We start from the raw sequence: 21,437 nt of genomic DNA, 5'->3' as shown, positions 1-21,437 counted from the left end.
TATGTTTATGAATCTAGCTCCGTTTTATAGGCTCCTCACTACGAGACTAAGCTAATTTACCAACGCTAAAATCAATGTCTATATATATACACTGCTCAAAAAAATAAAGAGAACACTTAAACAACACAATGTAACTCCAAGTCAATCACACTTCTGTGAAATCAAACTGTCCACAATAAATTTCACATGCTGTTGTGCAAATGGAATAGACAACAGGTGGAAATTATAGGCAATTAGCAAGACACCCCCAATAAAGGAGTGGTTCTGCAGGTGGTGACCACAGACCACTTCTCAGTGCCTATGCTTCCTGGCTGGTGTTTTGGTCACTTTTGAATGCTGGCGGTGATTTCACTCTAGTGGTAGCATGAGACGGAGTCTACAACCCACACAAGTGGCTCAGGTAGTGCAGCTCATCCAGAAGGGCACATCAATGCGAGCTGTGGCAAGAAGGTTTGCTGTGTCTGTCAGCGTAGTGTCCAGAGCATGGAGGCGCTACCAGGAGACAGGCCAGTACATCAGGAGACGTGGAGGAGGCCGTAGGAGGGCAACAACCCAGCAGCAGGACCGCTACTTCCGCCTTTGTGCAAGGAGGAGCAGGAGAAGCACTGCCAGAGCCCTGCAAAATGACCTCCAGCAGGCCACAAATGTGCATGTGTCTGCTCAAATGGTCAGAAAGAGACTCCATGAGGGTGGTATGAGGGCCCGACGTCCACAGGTGGGGGTTGTGCTTACAGCCCAACACCGTGCAGGACGTTTGGCATTTGCCAGAGAACACCAAGATTGGCAAATTCGCCACTGGCGCCCTGTGCTCTTCACAGATGAAAGCAGGTTCACACTGAGCACATGTGACAGACAGAGTCTGGAGACGCCGTGGAGAACGTTCTGCTGCCTGCAACATCCTCCAGCATGACCGGTTTGGCGGTGGGTCAGTCATGGTGTGGGGTGGCATTTCTTTGGGGGCCTCCATGTGCTCGCCAGAGGTAGCCTGACTGCCATTAGGTACCGAGATGAGATCCTCAGACCCCTTGTGAGACCATATGCTGGTGCGGTTGGCCCTGGGTTCCTCCTAATGCAAGACAATGCTAGACCTCATGTGGCTGGAGTGTGTCAGCAGTTCCTGCAAGAGGAAGGCATTGATGATATGGACTGGCCCGCCCGTTCCCCAGACCTGAATCCAATTGAGCACATCTGGGACATCATGTCTCGCTCCATCCACCAACGCCACGTTGCACCACAGACTGTCCAGGAGTTGGCAGATGCTTTAGTCCAGGTCTGGGAGGAGATCCCTCAGGAGACCATCCGCCACCTCATCAGGAGCATGCCCAGGCGTTGTAGGGTGGTCATACAGGCACGTGGAGGCCACACACACTACTGAGCCTCATTTTGACTTGTTTTAAGGACATTACATCAAAGTTGGATCAGCCTGTAGTGTGGTTTTCCACTTTAATTTTGAGTGTGACTCCAAATCCAGACCTCCATGGGTTGATAAATTGGATTTCCATTGATTATTTTTGTGTGATTTTGTTGTCAGCACATTCAACTATGTAAACAAAAAAGTATTTAATAAGATTATTTCATTCATTCAGATCTAGGATGTGTTATTTTAGTGTTCCCTTTATTTTTTTGAGCAGTGTATTTTCTAGCAAGCTAGCTTCAATACTTTATTCTGACATGCCGAAAATGCAGCCTTGTTGATAAAATCTGACACTTCGCGGCCACCAGAGTTTGACATGTGACTACAGTTTGCATTGAATTGTGGGTCGTATCAACCCCGCAAGTGACCAAAGTGGTTTACTCGCTCCTTTGGGCTAAATCGAGGGCTGAGGGGGCAACATTAGTGAATTGGACCTCCACTTAAGATGGCAATCAAACTGCATTCGGTTTCGACGTGGATTCCCCTGAGGGAAAGTCGCTGGCGCAAGGGGTGAGAGGGTGAAAATAACGTGTTTGGACTGCAGCCAATAACCATTAGACATCACAATAGACGCTCCATGAGATCTGAACACTTAACACAGCCCAAATCCACCACTGAACATTTTCACAGACATACTGGATGGGCACTACAGTGGAAGGGCTAAGCATAGCTCTATAGTTACAATAATAATAAATGTGTCTTAGCAGACACTTTCATCCAACTTACAGTTCAGTAAGTGCATACATAATTAGCATGTGTATGTGATCTCAGCGGGACGTGAACCCACGACCTTGGCATCGCTGGCGCCGCATTCTTAAAAACCGAGCCACAGAGGACCACAGCTACAAATAGCTAATGCTTTGGTAAGATTTCATCATAGTATTAATATAACACAATTATCTTGATCTGAGCAAACAATCCATGTTAAATTGCTAATAAAAACAGAGACGGTAGGAGATCTGTATGTGGGTGGCATGCCATTGAGATAAACTAAGCTAGCTGCTGAAGTGGATATATTATTACATCAAGCAAATGGGTGAGCAATCCAGACGTAGGTGGGTGAATGCATAGTTCATTAACCTTGCTATAATTGCCATTTCCTTTTCCTTTTTGGCATGGGGGATATAATGAATCTGTTGGATGGTTGCTGATGTAATCAGTGTGTGCCTGCAGTGCCGGGCTGATGAAGTGATGACGGAGGGGCTGTGATGTGTAACCAGGGATGGAGTGGTAGAAAAATAAGTGGGTAAACGAGTGATGTGTAACGTAAACGCAAACGCAAACAACGTTAATTTTGTGTAATAGGTGCGTAAACGCTACTCCTCTCCACTACATTATTGTTACTGTGGTTCAGTAGGCACAAAACGGATGCTACGGTGTGCTCTAATGAACGGGACCCCTGTGTGTGACTGTCAGACAGACAGACAGACGACCGACAGACAGACGACAGGGCTCTTACGCGGGCACGGCCTCTCTGATCTTGCTGTCAGTGATCTCCTTGTAGATGGCTGCAGACATGACCTCCTCCAGGGGACACATGTAGCCGTACTCCTCACAGCCGTGCTCCTGCACCAGAGGGTCCATCCTGTGGGGGTCAAACATGATGTTGTTGGGCGTCACCAGCAACACCCCGCTCACTGCACCCTGGAGGGGGAGAGAGAGACAGACGGAGAGAGAGAGAGAGAGGAGGGAGGGAGAGGGGGAGAAAGAGAGAGCGAGGAGAGAGAGAGAGAGAGAGAGGGAGGGAGAGAGAGACAGAGAGAGAGAAAGAGCGAGAAGTGGGAGAGAGCGAGAGAGAGAGAAAGAAAGAAAGAAAGAGAGGGTTAGACGGAGTAATATAGCTAGAGCATGAAAAAGCTGGCAGTGAAAGAAATGTGTCAGCCATTTAGTGGAGGAGATATATTACCTTGCCAGCATAAATAAACAAAATGGCTGTACTGTACTGCAGGTATCCAAAAGCAACTGAAGGATATTGACTCTGAACAGGAAGCTCCAATACTGACCTCCCTGTGGGGGGGAAAGCTGCAAAGCTTTGATTTAGACTGAATGGATCAATATTGGTTTCATTTTGTTCAATAGCATGGATCTGAGCTACTAGAGGTGGATGTTGGCTGGCGGAGGGCCAGCATTCCTGATAGTCCTCTGAACTTCTCCATGCGCTTACCTTATAATACTGTACTTATTTTATATATAGAATATACTATATATACTGTATAGTACTGTAATATATATGAATATACATGATATGTACCTTGCCGTCTGTGATGTACTTGCAGTTGATTTTGAGGAACTTCTCTGTCAGGGCCTCTTCCTCCTCGGAGGTGGACGACACTACACGAGCCTGGCGGAGTGCTGAGAACACCGGAGCATGGTGATGATGGTGAGCATCTGGCCTGGGAGCGCCATCGGATTCCTAGAGGGGTGGCCATTTTGAATAACAGGAGAGGAGGTAGAAGTAAAGGGTGGACAAGAACACATTTATCATTTAGTGATATGTTAAAAAACAGTTAGTTCTAGCTTTAGATTATCCTCCAAGTCATACAGAATAGATCAAGTCAAATAGAATAGTATCAACAGCAGCGTATCAATTCAACAACACTCAATGCTCAAACAACATTGAGTTGAATGTAATCAATATAAGCAATCTTAGATTTCAGTAACAAACTCCTTGCACACATCACATACCACAGAAATAGAATGAATAGAAAGGTAATCTCATTCAAGTCAATGATGGCATAATGGGTGGACTGGAAGCCATTTTGAGTGGCAGCCATTTTGAGTGCACCCACGGCAGGAAGTAAAAGCAGGAAGTATACCCTTCAATCTGTGCTGTGATTTGTTGAGTCAACTCAACTGACATTACAAAAAGACATTCCATTGCAGTTAGCATCATTTGAATGAACATTCTAAATTACCGTGGCAATCTAGCATCAGTTTATAGACAATTTGAAAATACCATCGAGATTATTGCTTCACAATATCTGGCAGCCATTGTGAATGTACGTACCCATGATTTTACCAGTCAAATGTCCAGGGTTAGAGCTTTCAAGCCGTTCTATTCATTCTATTTCTATGTCACATACTCAAGCGACATGTTACATTGCATGTAACCTGATTGGGGCAGCAGGGTAGCCTAGTGGTTAGAGCGTTGCGCTAGTAACCGCAAGGTTGCATGTTTGAATCCCCGAGCTGACAAGGTACAAATCTGTTGTTCTGCCCCTGAACAAGGCAGTTAACCCACTGTTCCTAGGCCGTCATTGAAAATAAGAATTTGTTCTTAACTGACTTGCCTAGTTAAATAAAGGTCAAATAAGTAAGTTATATAACAAGTGATAATAATGAAGAAGGAGTTGGCAAAATCAGACCTAAGTTTGTCTCCCTACATCAAACCAATCAGTCAGGGTATCTAAATATACAGTGGAGTATAGTTAGTCTACATTTACATTTTAAGTCATTTAGCAGATGCTCTTATCCAGAGCGACTTACAAATTGGTGCATTCACCTTATGATATCCAGTGGAACAACCACTTTCCAATAGTGCATCTAAATCTTTTAAGGGGGGGGGTTAGAAGGATTACTTTATCCTATCCCAGGTATTCCTTAAAGAGGTGGGGTTTCAGGTGTCTCCGGAAGGTGGTGATTGACTCCGCTGTCCTGGCGTCGTGAGGGAGCTTGTTCCACCACATGTAGCAAAGTTTTCTGCACTGCTAGCCAATCAGGTAAACAAACAGACAGATAAAGACATGTACACTACATGACCAAAGTATGTGCACACCTGCTTGTCCAACATCTCATTCCAAAATCATGGGCATTAATATGGAGTTGGTCCCCCCCTTTGCTGCTATAACAACCTCCACTCTTCTGGGAAGACTTTCCACTAGATGTTGGAACATTGCTACGGGGATTTGCTTCGATTCAGCCAAGAGTATTAGTGAGGTTGGGCGATTAGGCCTAGCTCGCAGTTGGCGTTCCTATTCATCCCAAAGATGAAGTTGAGGTCAGGGCTCTGTGCAGACCAGTCAAGTTCTTCCAAATCGATCTCGACAAACCATTTCTGTATGGACCTTGCTTTGTGCACAGGGGCATTGTTGTGCTGAAACAGGAAAGCGGCTTCCCCAAACTGTTGCCACAAAGTTGAAAGCACAGAATCGTCTAGAATGTAATTGTATTCTGTAGCGTTAAGATTTCCTTTCACTGGAACTAAGGGGCGTAGCCCAAACTATGAAAAACAGCCCCAGACCATTATTCCTCCTCCACCAAACTTTACAGTTGGCACTATGCATTGGGGCAGGTAGCGTTCCAAACCCAGATTAATCTGTTGGACTGCCAGATGGTGAAGCGTGATTCATCACTCCAGAGCTTTACACTACTCCAGCCGATGCTTGGCATTGCGAATGGTGATCTTAGGCTTGTGTGTGGCTGCTTAGCCATGGAAACCCATTTCATGAAGCTCCCAACGAACAGTTATTGTACTGACGTTGCTACGTGCTTCAGCACTCGGCTGTCCCGTTCTGTGAGATTGTGTGGCCTACCACTTCGCAGCTGAGTCATTGTTGCTCCTAGACGTTTCCACTTCACAATAATAGCACTTACACTTGACCAGGGCAGCTATAGCAGGGCAGAAATGTGATGAACTGACTTGTTGTAAAGGTGGCATCCTATGACAGTGCCACGTTGAAAGTCACTGAGCTCTTCAGTAAGGCCATTCTACTGCCAATGTTTGTCTATGGAGATTGCATGGCGGTGTGCTCAATTTTATACACCTGTCAGCAACGGTTGTGGCTGAAATAGTCGAATCCACTAATTTGAAGGGGTGTCCACATACTTTTGTATATATAGTGTATGTCTCCCTACATCAAACCAATCAGCCAGAGTATCTAAATATGCAGTATAGCTAGTGAATGTTCATTTGTAGCAATGTAGCAATGTTTCTACACTGCTAGCCAATCAGGTCAACAAACACACAGAGACAGAGAGAGACATGTATGTCTAATCAGATACATTAGTAAATGAATGCACTTCCTGTAGTCTGAAGTTCATAATGGCAATTAGCTAGAAAAATATATCTATATGAGGCTGAAGCATTCATCTTATGGTGGCTTGCTAGTTGATGCTTGATTAGTTTAATAGAAACAGGATGAGAAGTGCATATGAAGACTATTTAAATACAGCTCTGTTATTCCTCTAACTACATACATCATAAACTTTGTCATGCAAGTGTGTGTAGATCAGTAGACTGATTGTTCTTCCTGTACTGAAATGTTAACTGAACTCCAGCACTGACGATGTACGCAACATACACTGAGAAATGAACATGAAACTGAGATATCAGGCAGACATTACCTGACTACAGATGTGTGTGTGTGTGTGTGTGTGTGTGTGTGTGTGTGTGTGTGTGTGTGTGTGTGTGTCAGCAGTCTGTCTGTGTTATTGGTCGTAATAGACTCAGGGTAAAACCATGCTCCTGACCCAACCAAATCCCTGACCATATGGGCCACGATGACAGCAAAGACCCTGTTTAATCCTGTTCACTCAACAAACAGACAGTGTTACTGTTCTTATGACAAGTAGAGATAGAGATTTAAGTTTTACGATGTGTTATGTACAGATCCAGTTTCTACAGTAGTATCTGCTGCATCTCACGTGGAGGACTCAGGGCTGTGACGGTCATGGAAATATTTGTTTTGCTTTTTAGACACACCTTTTCTCCTTTCTTCCACTCCTGACTGCATGTGCTGCCATAGAAATAGAATGAATAGGACGGGCTTCCCGTCCAAAGATGGCATAATGGGTGAACTGGCACCCATTGTGAGTGTACCCATAGGTGCAAAGCAGGAAGTAAAAGCAGGAAGTGTCCCATCAATATGGGCTATGATTTGTTGATTCAACTCAACTTACATTGCAAACAATACATTCCATTGCATGAGCCACATCAGTTAACATCAATTGAATGAACATTCTACATTACCACAAAAATTATAATACCAGGCAGCCATTACCAGGCAGCCATTGCGAGTGTACCCATGAGTTTACCAGCCAAATTACCAGGGTTAGAGGTTCCAAGCCCATTCTATTCATTGTTTGCTACAACACCTTGCTTGTTTCAGCAGGGGGCAACAAAGTTTCATCACGTTGTTAAGAGCCCATGTTATCACAGAAACTGAATTCAACAGCATGAATGCCTGGCCATCACGCCTTCAGTCAGCTGTTCAAAAAAAAGGAGGGAAAGAAAATGCAGGTCATTTTATTTATGACGGTCTTTATCCATAAACGTTTGTGCCAACCCTACTACAGTAATTTCTAGGCACTGTCTGTCAGATGTACTCCAGCTCCTCCATTGTAAACAATGATAATGATTTATCCACAGATGGGGCATCTGCTGCCTGCAAACACCATACATGGTGGGACTGGTCTTTGTGAGCGAGGCCACATGGCCTGCTACCGTGCCAGGCTGTGTGACTGGCTGCAGAGCCAGACTGAGGGAGACTGAGGGATGGAGAGATGGAGGGATAGGGAGGGTGTGGGAACAGGAGCCAGGCGGCGGGATGGATGGAGGGATAGTAAGGGTGTGGGAACAAGAAGATGGAGGGATAGAAGGTTGGAAGAATGAAGGATGGAGGGATAGGGAAGGAGGGTGTGGGAACATGGCGCAGACAGAGAGATGAAGAGTAGGCGTGCAGGTCTGCTGTGTGTGAGACACCAAACCCACAGCTGTCTGCTGGCCTCTTGACACCCTCCCACACCTCTCCTGTCTCGGTCTCCCTGGGAGCACCAGCCCACGACTACTGACCCACCGGCACACTACTAGCAACACACACGCCCACACACACTGGGAGCTCATGTGGCTGAGGGGGCAGCTCAACATGCTAGACAAAAGAACTACTGGCTGGGATTCCAACCCGGGCACTGTGTTAGCCCTTTGAGCTAAAACCTAGGCCTTCATTGAACCACCACCGTTACAGGAACATTATACATCAGTAGGAAAGAGAACATGACACTTGTGTGTGGTGCTCTCCTTGGTCGGTCACTGTCATCCACTTCAGGTGGATATCTACAGTGCTTCACCCATCCTCTCTTCACTGGCACATTCACTTCCTAGTGACTCATGCTCCAGTCCTCTCTGTTCTGCTGCAGTAATACTACAGCAACATGACAAGAGGTACTCACAGCCTCCAATAACACACAGCTCTAGGTTGCATCCCAAATGGCACCATATTCCCTATATGGTACACTAGTTTCGACCAGGGCTCATGGGGCTCTGATCTAAAGTAGTACACAATGTAGGGAATAGGGTGCCATTTGGGACACAGGCCAACTGTCCCCCAGCAGCACATAGCAGAAACAGAAATCCGAACACTGGCCTGGTTTAAAATAAACAGTCCTAACATGTCCTCCTTCCTCTCTTAGACAACATCCTCCATCCCCCTATCATCACAGGAGACGAGGCAGATCACAGGAAGGAAGGGGTGGTGTGTGTGTGTGTGTGTGTGTGTGAGTGTGTGTGGTGGTCTAACGCAACACTGTGATCTAACCCTCCCACTCTGCCCTATCATTTGAATGAGAGATACTCTTTAACAGTGTTCCAGTGTCTATCTGTCATCATGGTGTTGTTCATACCATAAACTAGCACTAGGCTAAGTATGGTTAATATACTGTTTCCCTCATGTACTTGGACAGCGTTCATACACACTGAGGACTGTATGTTTCATGTGTTAGCCTGATCAGGGTTCTAATTCAGGGCTAGGGGTTGGGGGAATGGGAACCCCATAACACATCAGAGTCTGTCCATAAGAATTGAAATAAAAATGTGAACTCCACAATTGTCATAGATATCAACGTGTGTGTGTGTCTCTGTGAGAGGAGGTGTACACTGACCGACCGGAGAGTGGGAGAGAGGCTAAAGATGGAGGAATGGAGAGAGGGAGGGATGGTGTTATCACATGGTGCTTTGATCCCAGAAGCTATGGGAAATCAATCCAGTCTAGAGCTGCTTGCCAGGTGGAAGGAAGAAAGCTGACCCTGACATAACGCTATGGATATTGCATCCATCCATAGAGCTGCTGTTTGCTTTGCCAAGGCTGCATCCCAAATGGCACCCTATTCCCTTTAAAGTGCACTACTTTTGACCAGGGCCTTGGTAAAAATTAGTGCACTATAACAGGAATAGGGTGCCACTTGGGACGTGCCCATAGTAGAACAATCCCTCTAATAATAGGTGATGGTTGTTTTTTCCCACTTAGTAAACCTATATTGCAGGGATCATCAAAAAAATGTATTGAGCGGATGGTCGGGGAGCTGGAACATAATAAAACTAGTATTTTTAGATTGCAAATTGACTTCAAGAAGCCAAAAAAATATACACTGCTCAAAAAAATAAAGGGAACACTTAAACAACACAATGTAACTCCAAGTCAATCACACTTCTGTGAAATCAAACTGTCCACTTAGGAAGCAACACTGATTGACAATACATTTCACATGCTGTTGTGCAAATGGAATAGACAACAGGTGGAAATTATAGGCAATTAGCAAGACACCCCTAATAAAGGAGTGGTTCAGCAGGTGGTGACCACAGACCACTTCTCAGTTCTTATGCTTCCTGGCTGATGTTTTGGTCACTTTTGAATGCTGGCGGTGCTTTCACTCTAGTGGTAGCATGAGACGGAGTCTACAACCCACACAAGTGGCTCAGGTAGTGCAGCTCATCCAGGATGGCACATCAATGCGAGCTGTGGCAAGAAGGTTTGCTGTGTCTGTCAGCGTAGTGTCCAGAGCATGGAGGCGCTACCAGGAGACAGGCCAGTACATCAGGAGACATGGAGGAGGCCGTAGGAGGGCAACAACCCAGCAGCAGGACCGCTACCTCTGCCTTTGTGCAAGGAGGAGCAGGAGAAGCACTGCCAGAGCCCTGCAAAATGACCTCCAGCAGGCCACAAATGTGCATGTGTCTGCTCAAACGGTCAGAAACAGACTCCATGAGGGTGGTATGAGGGCCCAACGTCCACAGATGGGGGTTGTGCTTACAGCCCAACACCGTGCAGGACGTTTGGCATTTGCCAGAGAACACCAAGATTGGCAAATTCGCCACTGGCGCCCTGTGCTCTTCACAGATGAAAGCAGGTTCACACTGAGCACATGTAACAGACGTGACAGAGTCTGGAGACGCCGTGGAGAATGTTCTGCTGCCTGCAACATCCTCCAGCATGACCGGTTTGGCGGTGGGTCAGTCATGGTGTGGGGTGGCATTTCTTTGGGGGGCCGCACAGCCCTCCATGTGCTCGCCAGAGGTTGCCTGACTGCCATTAGGTACCGAGATGAGATCCTCAGACCCCTTGTGAGACCATATGCTGGTGCAGTTGGCCCTGGGTTCCTCCTAATGCAAGACAATGCTAGACCTCATGTGGTTGGAGTGTGTCAGCAGTTCCTGCAAGAGGAAGGCATTGATGCTATGGACTGGCCCGCCCGTTCCCCAGACCTGAATCCAATTGAGCACATCTGGGACATCATGTCTCGCTCCATCCACCAACGCCACGTTGCACCACAGACTGTCCAGGAGTTGGCAGATGCTTTAGTCCATGTCTGGGAGGAGATCCCTCAGGAGACCATCAGCCACCTCATCAGGAGCATGCCCAGGCATTGTAGGGAGGTCATACAGGCACGTGGAGGCCACACACACTACTGAGCCTCATTTTGACTTGTTTTAAGGACATTACATGAAAGTTGGATCAGCCTGTAGTGTGGTTTTCCACTTTAATTTTGAGTGTGACTCCAAATCCAGACCTCCATGGGTTGATAAATTGGATTTCCATTGATTATTTTTGTGTGATTTTGTTGTCAGCACATTCAACTATGTAAAGAAAAAAGTATTTAATAAGATTATTTCTTTCATTCAGATCTAGGATGTGTTGTTTAAGTGTTCCCTTTATTTTTTTGAGCAGTATGTAAGATTTGACTAAAACAGAATAATTTCAAACCTTGATTACATTTGGGGACATTGTCCTACATAGGGTGCCGTCTTTCGGATAGGAAGTTAAAACGGGTGTCCTGACTCTCTGTGGTCATCCAAAATCGCATTGAAGTTATTGTAAGAGTAGGGGTGTTCACCCGGTGTCATAGCTAAATTCCCAACTTGGACTTTGAATGCACAGAGATACTGTGATGAGATCCTGAGGCCCATTGTCGTACCATTCATCCGCCACCATCACCTCATGTTTCAGCATGATAATGCACGGCCCTATGTCGCAAGGATCTGTACACAATTCCTGGAAGCTGTAAATGTCCCAGTTTTTCATTGGCCTGCATACTCACCAGACATGTCATCCATTGAGCATGTTTGGTATGCTCTGGATTGACATGTATGACAGCGTGTTCCAGTTCCCGCCAATATCCAGCAACTTCGCATTCAAGAGGAGTGGGACAACATTTCACAGGCCACGATCAACAGCCTGGTCAACTCTTTGCGAAGGAGATGTGTCGCACTGCATGAGGCAAATGGTGCTCACACCAGATACTTTCTACATTGTAGAATAATAGTGAAGACATTAAAACTATGAAATAACACATATGGAATCATGTAGTAACCAAAAAAGTGAGATTCTTCAAAGTATCCACCCTTTGCCTTGATGACAGCTTTGCACACTCTTGACATTCTCTCAACCAGCTTCACCTGGAATGCTTTTCCAACAGTCTTGAAGGAGTTCCCACATATGCTGAGCACTTGTTGGCTGCTTTTCCTTCATTCTGCGATTCAACTCATCCCAAACTATCTCAATTTGGTTGAGGTTGGGTGATTGTGGAGGCCAGGTCATCTGATGCAGCACTCCATAATTTTCCTTCTTGGTCAAATAGCCTTTACACAGCCTGGAGGTGTGTTTTGGTTCATTGTCCTGTTGAAAAACAAATGATAGTCCCACTAAGCACAAACATTGATTTGTTTAACACTTTTTTGGTCACTACATGATTCCATATGTGTCATTTCAAAGTGTTGATGTCTTCACTATTATTCTACAATGTAGAAAATAGTAAAAAATTAAGAAAAACCCTTCTAAAGTAGGTGTGTCCAAACTTTAGACTGGTACCCCCCCCCCCCCAAAAAAAAGGTATATATATATATATATATATATATATTTTGCTCAGAAAACTTGGGAGGGGGGAGAAAAAAACCCCACCTGCGGGCCAAAACTACCTGCTAGTTGGGGAACCCTGCTATAATGATTCATGAGGATTTTTAGGAAGACCGAGGGACTCTTTTAGCCAAATGTTTGACCCCATATAATAACACTCCACAACATCCAGTGCCATTTACACTACAATGAAACATAACAGAATAGAATGATTAGTGACTAAGACAAGGAATTCATTCCTTCCCAGACCCCTTCAGGATAAACCACCTGCCTGCCTGAGCTTCGGTCCTGTGCTGTATGGCCTTGCAGACAGGCTGTAATGTAGACTAAACATCAAAGGCAGAGAGAGAGTAGAAGGCTAGAAGTGGAATACTGTGGAATATTTAACCACAGCTCCCCCATGTGGACATTTACATGTTCTGCAACCATGAGCAGAACAAACATATACTGTAAATTCATGGGATGCATCTTTTGAATCTTTCATCCTGATTCTCCTATAGAGACAGGAGGATGTTGGCAAGGTGGCAGAGTAGAGGTGAAACCCCAAGGTCCGGGCTGGGTTACCTGAGCAGCTGTAGTATGGCACCAGCCCATTGGGCACCAGCAACCCTGCAGCAGGCTAGGCAGGTCATTTACAGTAGTCCTACTTTCCCTGGCCCTAAAAATAGTGGCCTAGTCTGTTCTGTGCAACAGAAGGAAGGAAGTGAGGGTGCCAGGACACAACAGAACAGGATAGGACAGGGAGAGGGAGAGAGGTCAGGAGGACAGTGAGCTAGGCTGGCTACGGTCACAGCGTGAGATTCGAATGCCAGCACAATGGCTAGCCAGCCATGACATCTCATGCCTGCCAGACATTACAGCCTGTTCTGTGCGGCCAGTGGAGCCTACTAAGGGGAGGACGGCTCATAATAACGTCTGAAACGCTGCGAATGGATTGGCATCAAACCGTGTGTTTGATACCATTCCACCCAATCCACTCTCCAGCCATTACCACGAGCCCGTCCTTCCCAATTAAGGTGCCACCGACCTCCTGTGTGTGTGGCCACAAAAAGGGTTTTATAATTAAAAGATCATTGAGGTTTAGAAAAAGCATTGTGCATGTTATTAAGGTCCTTCCTCCTCTACCTTGTAAACCATACTGGATCCTTACTCCACGTCCTGTTGAGGTGATTTACCCTCCCCTGTCTGTCCTAGAAACACATCATGCTTCCTCTCTCTGGAATAACTGCTGTATGCATTCCAAATGGGACCCTATTCCCTATGTAGTGCACTACTTTTGACCAGGGCCCATAGCGCTCTGGTCAAAAGCATTGCACTACATAGGGCATAGGGTGCCATTTGGGACATGCAGGCTGTCTTGCTGGTCATCTGAGAGAACGAGCTCCGTTCATTCATTTCTCTAAATATCAGACAGAGCAACACACTAAAAAGCTTATTTTCTCCACAGTCACACACAGCCCTTCTCCCTCAGATCCTCTTCCTCCGCTGAGAGCCAAGAAATAGGCTCCTGTTCTTACAGGCATGACCTAAATAGATAAGCGCTAAATAAACTAATGACGGGATCCTTCTTCCAGCCTGAGTAGTGTTGAATTTATGCAGCTAGTTTGGAAAGGCAGCAGTAGCAGAGGAACCCATTTTCTGATAACATTCTGACAAAACAGTGCCTTGTCGCCATGGAGACCACCTGGGACAAACAGTCATATTTCTTTGGGGGTCAGAAGGTTCCTGTGTGTTTAATGATTGGCTCGTTTGGTGCCGGGTGGAGAGGGCAATCTATGGAGCAGGAGGGTGACACTCCTGACCTGATCTGAGAACAATGGAACATGTCAGCTTCCAGTATTCCATTACAGAGGACTAAATAAGCCTGATTCCAGACCTGCTAGAACCAACCATACTTAAGGGCATTTTCCCAAGCTATACTGCACTGACATGGTTACAGATCCACCATAGTTGCTGGACAGTGAAAACCTGCAGATATTTGATCCCCTGTTCCCTCCCTTGGTCAGCACTCAACTAACACATTATTCCCTCTTATATACTGAGGTTGTCAACATGACCGTTCAGTAAATAATAAACTAACTGTATCTTTATTGGCTGCATGCTTCTATAAATGGAGACTAAATGGTACAGTAAAAGCGGTGGCATTTCAGCTTTCACCGCCCCAGAGCAGAATTGTGTGAGGGAAGTTTACCTAACATCACTGTAACTATTGCTTAATGGGCAGAACAAAGAGCCATTCTATTACCTGGAGCCAGAGCCATACATCATGTCTGTATACTGTAGGTCAGCTACCAATGGAGAATTAGTACATTACAGACTTATTCTGCTCATAAAACATAATGCATCACTTATCGTCTGGCCTGTCCTGGATTGTCTGGACAGTATGAGAGTTGGCCCTTTACATTTTAAATCGGATTTGTGATAGATATTTATGCAGGATTTCTGATAAAGCCCTCTATCTCACTCTATGATAGGTGTTGTACGTATGTGTGTGTGTGCTTGTGAGCAGACGCATGGTGAAGGGAGAATGGCAACGCGTTCATTGCGAGTGCGTGTCTGAATGCCAACATACCGTCACCTTCTCTAAGTCAGCTTCTGAGGAGGTGGGAGACAAAGGGCTGATGGGGCTAAGGGAAGGGGAGCTCCCCACACTGGATATGTGCTCAGGATCAGGAACGTACAGAACCTGCGAACACAATCCATGTCTGGATTTAAACAGGCCGACACACAGAGAAAGGAACAACAGTTGAAGTTGGAAGTTTACATACACCTTAGCCAAATATATTTAAACTCAGTTTTTCACAATTCCTGACATTTAATCATAGTAAAGATTCCCTGTCTTAGGTCAGTTAGGATCACCACTTTACTTTAAGAATGTGAAATGTCAGAATAATAGTAGAGAGAATGATTTATTTCAGCTTTTACTTATTTCATCACATTCCCAGTGGGTCAAAAGTTTACATACACTCAATTAGTATTTGGTAGCATTGCCTTTAAATTGTTTAACTTGGGTCAAACATTTCGGGTAGCCTTCCACAAGCTTCCCAAAAGAAGGTGGGTGAATTTTGGCCCATTCCTCCTGACAGAGCTGGTGTAACTGAGTCAGGTTTGTAGGCCTCCTTGCTCGCACACACTTTTTTAGTTCTGCCCACAAATGTTTCTATAGGATTGAGGTCAGGGCTTTGTGGATGGCCACTCCAATACCTTGACTTTGTTGTCCTTAAGCCATTTTGCCACAACTTTGGAAGTATGCTTGGGGTCATTGTCCATTTGAAAGACACATCTGCGATCAAGCTTTAACTATCTGACTAATGACTTGAGCTGTTGCTTCAATATAGCCACGTAATTTTCCTTTCTCATGATGCCATCTATTTTGTAACGTGCACCAGTCGCTCCTGCAGCAAAGCACCCCCACAACATGATACTGCCACCCCCGTGCTTCACGGTTGGGATGGTGTTCTTCGGCTTGCAAGCATCCCCCTTTTTCCTACCAAACATAACGATGTTCATTATGGCCAAACAGTTCTATTTTTGTTTCATCAGACCAGAGGACATTTCTCCCCAAAAAGTACGATCTTTGTCCCCATGTGCAGTTGCAAACTGTAGTCTGGCATTTTTTATGGAGGTTTTGGAGCAGTGGCTTCTTCCTTGCTGAGCGGCCTTTCAGGTTATGTCGATATAGGACTCGTTTTACTGTGGATATAGAAACTTTTGTACCTGTTTCCTACAGCATCTTCACAAGGCCCTTTGCTGTTGTTCTGGGATTGATTTGCACTTTTTGCACCAAAGTACGTTCATCTCTAGGAGACAGAACGCGTCTCCTTCCTGAGCTGTATGACGGCTGCGTGGTCCCATGGTGTTTATACTTGCATACTATTGTTTGTACAGATGAACGTGGTACCTTCAGGTGTTTGGAAATTGCTCCCAAGGATTAACCAGACTTGTTGAGGTCTACACATTTTTTTTGAGGTCTTAGCTGATTTCTTTTGATTTTCCCATGATGTCAAGCAAAGAGGCACTGAGTTTGAAGGTAGGCCTTGAAATACATCCACAGGTACACCTCCAATTGACTCAAATGATGTCAACTAGCCTATCAGAAGCTTCTAAAGCAATTACATAATTTTCTGGAATTTCCCAAGCTGTTTAAAGGCACAGTCAACTTAGTGTAAGTAAACTTCTGACCCACTGGAATTGTGATACAGTGATTTATAAGTGAAATAATCTGTCTGTAAACAATTGTTGGAAAAATTACTTGTGTCATGCACAAAGTAGATGTCCTAACCGACTTGCCAAAACTATAGTTTGTTAACAATAAATTTGTGAAGTGGTTGAAAAACGAGTTTTATTGACTCCAACCTAAGTGTATGTAAACTTCCGACTTCAACTGTACATGCAAAGACAGAAGAGACTATGAAAATATGTTTTCAGCATGATTTATGACATCCCAAGATGGACAAACAAAAAGTGAAAGCACACATTTCGTGTCCTAAAACCATCAGATATAATATATCTCACACTGTGTCTGATGTTTTTAAGAGTTCATAATGATATGACTAAGTCATCATAGGATATGTTGAATATAGTTATTGTCCTGTGAGTGTGTCTGTTGTTCAAACACTAGATTAGCATGTGTTGTTGGCATTAAGGATCTTGAGAGGCACTACTTGTGTCTCCTTGTCCCCATGCAAGCAGGGCCAGACAGTTAAGTGGTGGTGAGTGTGTTCTGACTTAATAGGCCCAGTGTGACGCCATGGCAAGCTAATGCTAACAAGTGTATCCAGGGACAGAACTGGAGTGGAGTTTTTCTAGTTCCAGTGTGTGTGTGTGTGTGTGTGTGTGTGTGTGTGTGTGTGTGTGTGTGTGTGTGTGTGTGTGTGTGTGTGTGTGTGTGTGTGTGTGTGTGTGATAATACTGGCGGAGCTAGGGCAGTGTTTGGTCATGGAACCCAGTAGAGAGATGCTGAGAGCCCTCCAGAGCTGGCTGGCTGGTTGGAAACAACATCAACAACCCTGCATTGTGCATCATGTTGCTGAGTGCTGTTACTGACTCTGACTGTCAATGTGATTGCAGACTCCCTGGCTTGACTCTCAATTTAAGTAGATTTGAGTGGCTCTGGTTCTGACGCCAGGAAAATACTAACTTTGGCTGTTTGTCATGTTTTAGGGTGCTACTTGGAGCCTCAGACTGAGAGTTCAATAGGACACAACCAAAAGAGGGAGACATTGAGCCCAGTGAAATGGCTTTATCAGGGTTCTGCTCTGTAGTACGGAACGAAACAATCCAAAAACTAAGTAAAAGTGGGAGGTACTATCTGAACTTTGTCCAATAAGACATGCTTGTTTTTTGTTTTCCGTTGTCAAACGTTTTACTCCTAATGAACAGGACCCATGAAGTTGTACCTTTTTAATGGTATTGCTGAGGACTGGAGGGATTTCAACACTCTGTTTCCCATGACACACAGGTCTTAGTGGAATAAACACACAGATTGTTTTAACTCTTGTGAGTGGTTAGTAGTGACACCAGTTATGCCATTGACAGAATCAGTGGGAAGAGAGAGCAGGGATGAGGAGTGGGTGAGTGTTAGTGGTTGTGGCATGGAGGATAGATGCAGTGAGAGAGACACACCAAGCATGAGTGTAGTAGATTGGTGTTTCCTAATCCATTCCTCAGGGAACTCCCCCAGGACTGTACATTTGTGTTACAGCCCAGTATTAGCACACCTGATTCAACCTAATCAAGGGGTTTGTGACTGCAGTAGTTGACTATTTGAATAAGGCGTGCTAGTGTGGGGCTGGAACAAAAAAGGTGCTGCCCAGGGGATCTCTGAAAGGAAGGGACTGGGAACCAGTGATGGGTGTACAGTAGATGGTGTCCACACCTGGCCAGGACAGACGGCTCTGGAGAACAGCTTGTTGAGCTGAACCAGCTCGTTGGGTGTGGTGTCAAACTTGAGCGCTATGTTGTTCAGTGTGTCCCGCGTCTCCACCTGGAGGACCACAAAACAGAAGAGAAGCACAGAATATCAAAACTCTTGTACTGTGCTGGCTGGCTGGTCCTCCTGGGTTAGACTGAGTCCCACATGAGAAGGAGAGAAACTCTGCTGTCTTATCTTCTCTCAGAGATTAGCATGGACTTTGTGTGTAGTAGTGTATTCAGACTGGCTTGGTGTAGTTCAGTAGTCTATTCAGACTGGCTTGCTGTAGTGTAGTAGTGTATTCGACTGGAGATGGTGGATGAGGGCTGTTCATAAATAGCACCACTGACTACACTAACTGGAGATAAGGAAGAGCATATGTTTACATGAATGTCAATATGAGCCTTGTTTTACCATATGACCTTACTCACATGATACCAACCCACCAGGCAAACACCTGAATTTCACATTCAATCATCATCCAGTTTTGATTGACATCTTAGTATATTTGGCCCAGTGGATGAACAAACTTAGTAAAGGGGGACACAGGACGTAATTTACAAAACATTATACTATAGGCCTACAGCTTGTACAGTACTGTATGTGTGCTATTTCAATGTCTCTTAGAGGATGCAGACTGAGTGTCACAGATCTAACAGCCTGTGTGGATTGACATTGAGGCAGACTGACAACTATTCGATCTACTTCCTGTAGCCAGCTGTGTCCTTTAAAGTGCATTAGCCAGATTCTTCTGGTAGCTATATAACTGCACTACAGAGACATGTGTCTGAGCTGGTAAATAACTCACAAGTCCTGTGGGGTTCTGCCTACCAACTAACGATGACAGGGATGTCAAGAACTCCTAGTTTGTGGGAGAGGGGGCTCGTGGGAAAGGCAGGAGAACAGAACAGACGTTGTGTGCGTGTGCGTGCGTGTGCGTGTGTGTAAAAGCAGGGCTGCTGACAGTGACTCTGAGTTGTATAATGGTGGATCATGGTGCTGTCATGAGACTGGCTCAGTCAGGTGACTTCATAGGACAGAAGAAGGAAACAATTCAAAACAACATGGAGGAATGTCATTGTCTGCTCTTCTAAACTCGTAAGATAAACAACTTCTCCCCAGACAGGAGGACAGTCTTGGGCGCCACGCACGCAACGCACGCACACCATGTACACACGCTCCTACACACACAGTCATAAGCAATGCAAGCAGGTATTAATGTGTGCGTCAGACACACAAGTCAACAGACACATTGGAAAATGAATAAAGCAAGAATATTGTGTCTGTGACAGTCACATATGATACCAACAGAATCATTTTCAAATGCTACAAACACAGAAGAAACAGAAGAATACAGAAATACAGAGAAATTGTAACGCCCTGGCCATAGAGAGGGGTTTTTTGTTCTTTATTTTGGTTAGGCCAGGGTGTTACATTGGGTGGGCGTTCTATGTTTGTTTTCTAGGGTTTTTGTATTTCTTTGTTTTGGGCCGTGTGTGGCTCCCAATCAGGCACAGCTGAAGTTCGTTGTTGCTGATTGGGAGTCACACATAAGGAGCATGTTTTTCCTTTGGGTTTTGTGGGTAATTGTTTCTGTTTAGTGTTTTGCACCTGACAGGACTGTTTGGCTGTCGGTTTTCTTGTTTTGTGTAGTGTTCTTTAGTAAATTAAACTTCAATGATGAACACTAACTCCGCTGCGTATTGGTCCACTTTCTCAGACGATGACTTCTCTGTTTCGTCTGACGACGAAGACAGCCGTTACAGAAATACAGAAGCTCAAATACAAAAACAGAAGTTCAGCCTTACAGGCAAACCACAATGGCCATGTTGCATGCGCGAGCGTTGCAAAATAAATGTACACATACATGTGAACTATCATCTGAATAGCCAAGCGCTAAAATAGTACTTGGTTCTATTTGAGAGACTCCACGCTCTGCAAGTCCCATCCTTATTGGATATCAGTTATTGAAGGTCTTTGCGCTGTCATCAACTCTAATTCGGCTGGGGACACAGAATATTCTCTTCCTAGTCCATTGTGAATTGATACAGTTTATTCAATAGCATAGGCTAAAGTAATGAGTAATAGCAACAGTAAAGAAAAAACATCCAGTGTTTGATCAATATGTTTGGAGTGTTGACTTCAACAAGTATTGGCCTTTACGCATCGCACTTCTCCTCAAATAAAAAATACTAGGCTCCCGTAATTTGAATATGTTTGGAGGAGCGCGTCTTTGGTAACTAGACAAGAGGTGCTCTTTGGAAATGGGGATGGATACAAGCCGAATGGAGTAGAGTAGCCTATGCACTGCAGATAGGCCTATGTGAATTGTGAATAATGCAAAAGCATGACAGCAAAAGGAGACCATTTAAAAACCTTTTATGGATTGCCTACTTGGCTAATGCATGGCCAGGATAAGAAAGGTAAGGTAGGGTAAGGGTAGCCTATAAGGGCTTGTTCTTTAATCAAACAAAATGTAAAACAAGCTAATGTTACAGGAAAGTAACTTTAATGTTTCTAAATATGAGTGTCACCGGATCATCTCATCTCTCATTCCATGATAGGCATATAGCCTACATGGAGGGTTTTTAAGCATATAGCCTACATGGAGGGTTTTTAAGCATATAGCCTAAATAGAGGGTTTTTTAGGCATATAGCCAACCTGGAGGGTTTTTTAGGCATATAGCCAACATGGAGGGTTTTTTAGGCATATAGCCAACATGGAGGGTTTTTTAGGCATATAGCCTACATGGAGGGTTTTTTAGGCATATAGCCTACATGGATGTTTTTTTAGGCATATAGCCTACATGGAGGGTTTTTTATGCACATCCTAAATAATGAGAGGAGCTGGATAAAATAATGTACAATAGGCTACATAGATAAAAAAGTGGATGCTCCCAAACTAGATTTATTTCAAAGCGGTGTCACGAGCCAAACCCTTTATGATAGTATTGGCTACTTGGTGAATGCATTGGGCAGGACAAAA

At 44.8% G+C, this 21,437-nt stretch overlaps 1 protein-coding gene across 8 annotated transcripts in view; it reads right to left on the bottom strand.

Annotated features, from left to right (window-relative positions):
* Positions 1–21,437, bottom strand: part of LOC115181010 (oxidation resistance protein 1) — a 162,417-nt gene that overhangs the window by 18,217 nt on the left and 122,763 nt on the right. For 6 of the 8 annotated variants that reach the window (XM_029743157.1, XM_029743143.1, XM_029743148.1 and 3 more), the window contains 4 exons: positions 18,416–18,523; positions 15,110–15,223; positions 3,666–3,827; positions 2,874–3,058 (listed from right to left, as the gene is read on the bottom strand). In XM_029743157.1, the coding sequence (XP_029599017.1) occupies positions 2,874–3,058; positions 3,666–3,827; positions 15,110–15,223; positions 18,416–18,523 (569 nt within the window). The remainder of the gene's footprint in view (positions 1–2,873; positions 3,059–3,665; positions 3,828–15,109; positions 15,224–18,415; positions 18,524–21,437) is intronic. The other 2 variants (XM_029743133.1, XM_029743163.1) reach the window with 2 other exon arrangements.

This window comes from Salmo trutta, chromosome 3 (genome assembly GCF_901001165.1).
Source record: "Salmo trutta chromosome 3, fSalTru1.1, whole genome shotgun sequence".
NCBI classification, from domain to species: Eukaryota; Metazoa; Chordata; class Actinopteri; order Salmoniformes; family Salmonidae; genus Salmo; species Salmo trutta.
This window is presented reverse-complemented; position numbering and strand designations above follow the sequence as displayed.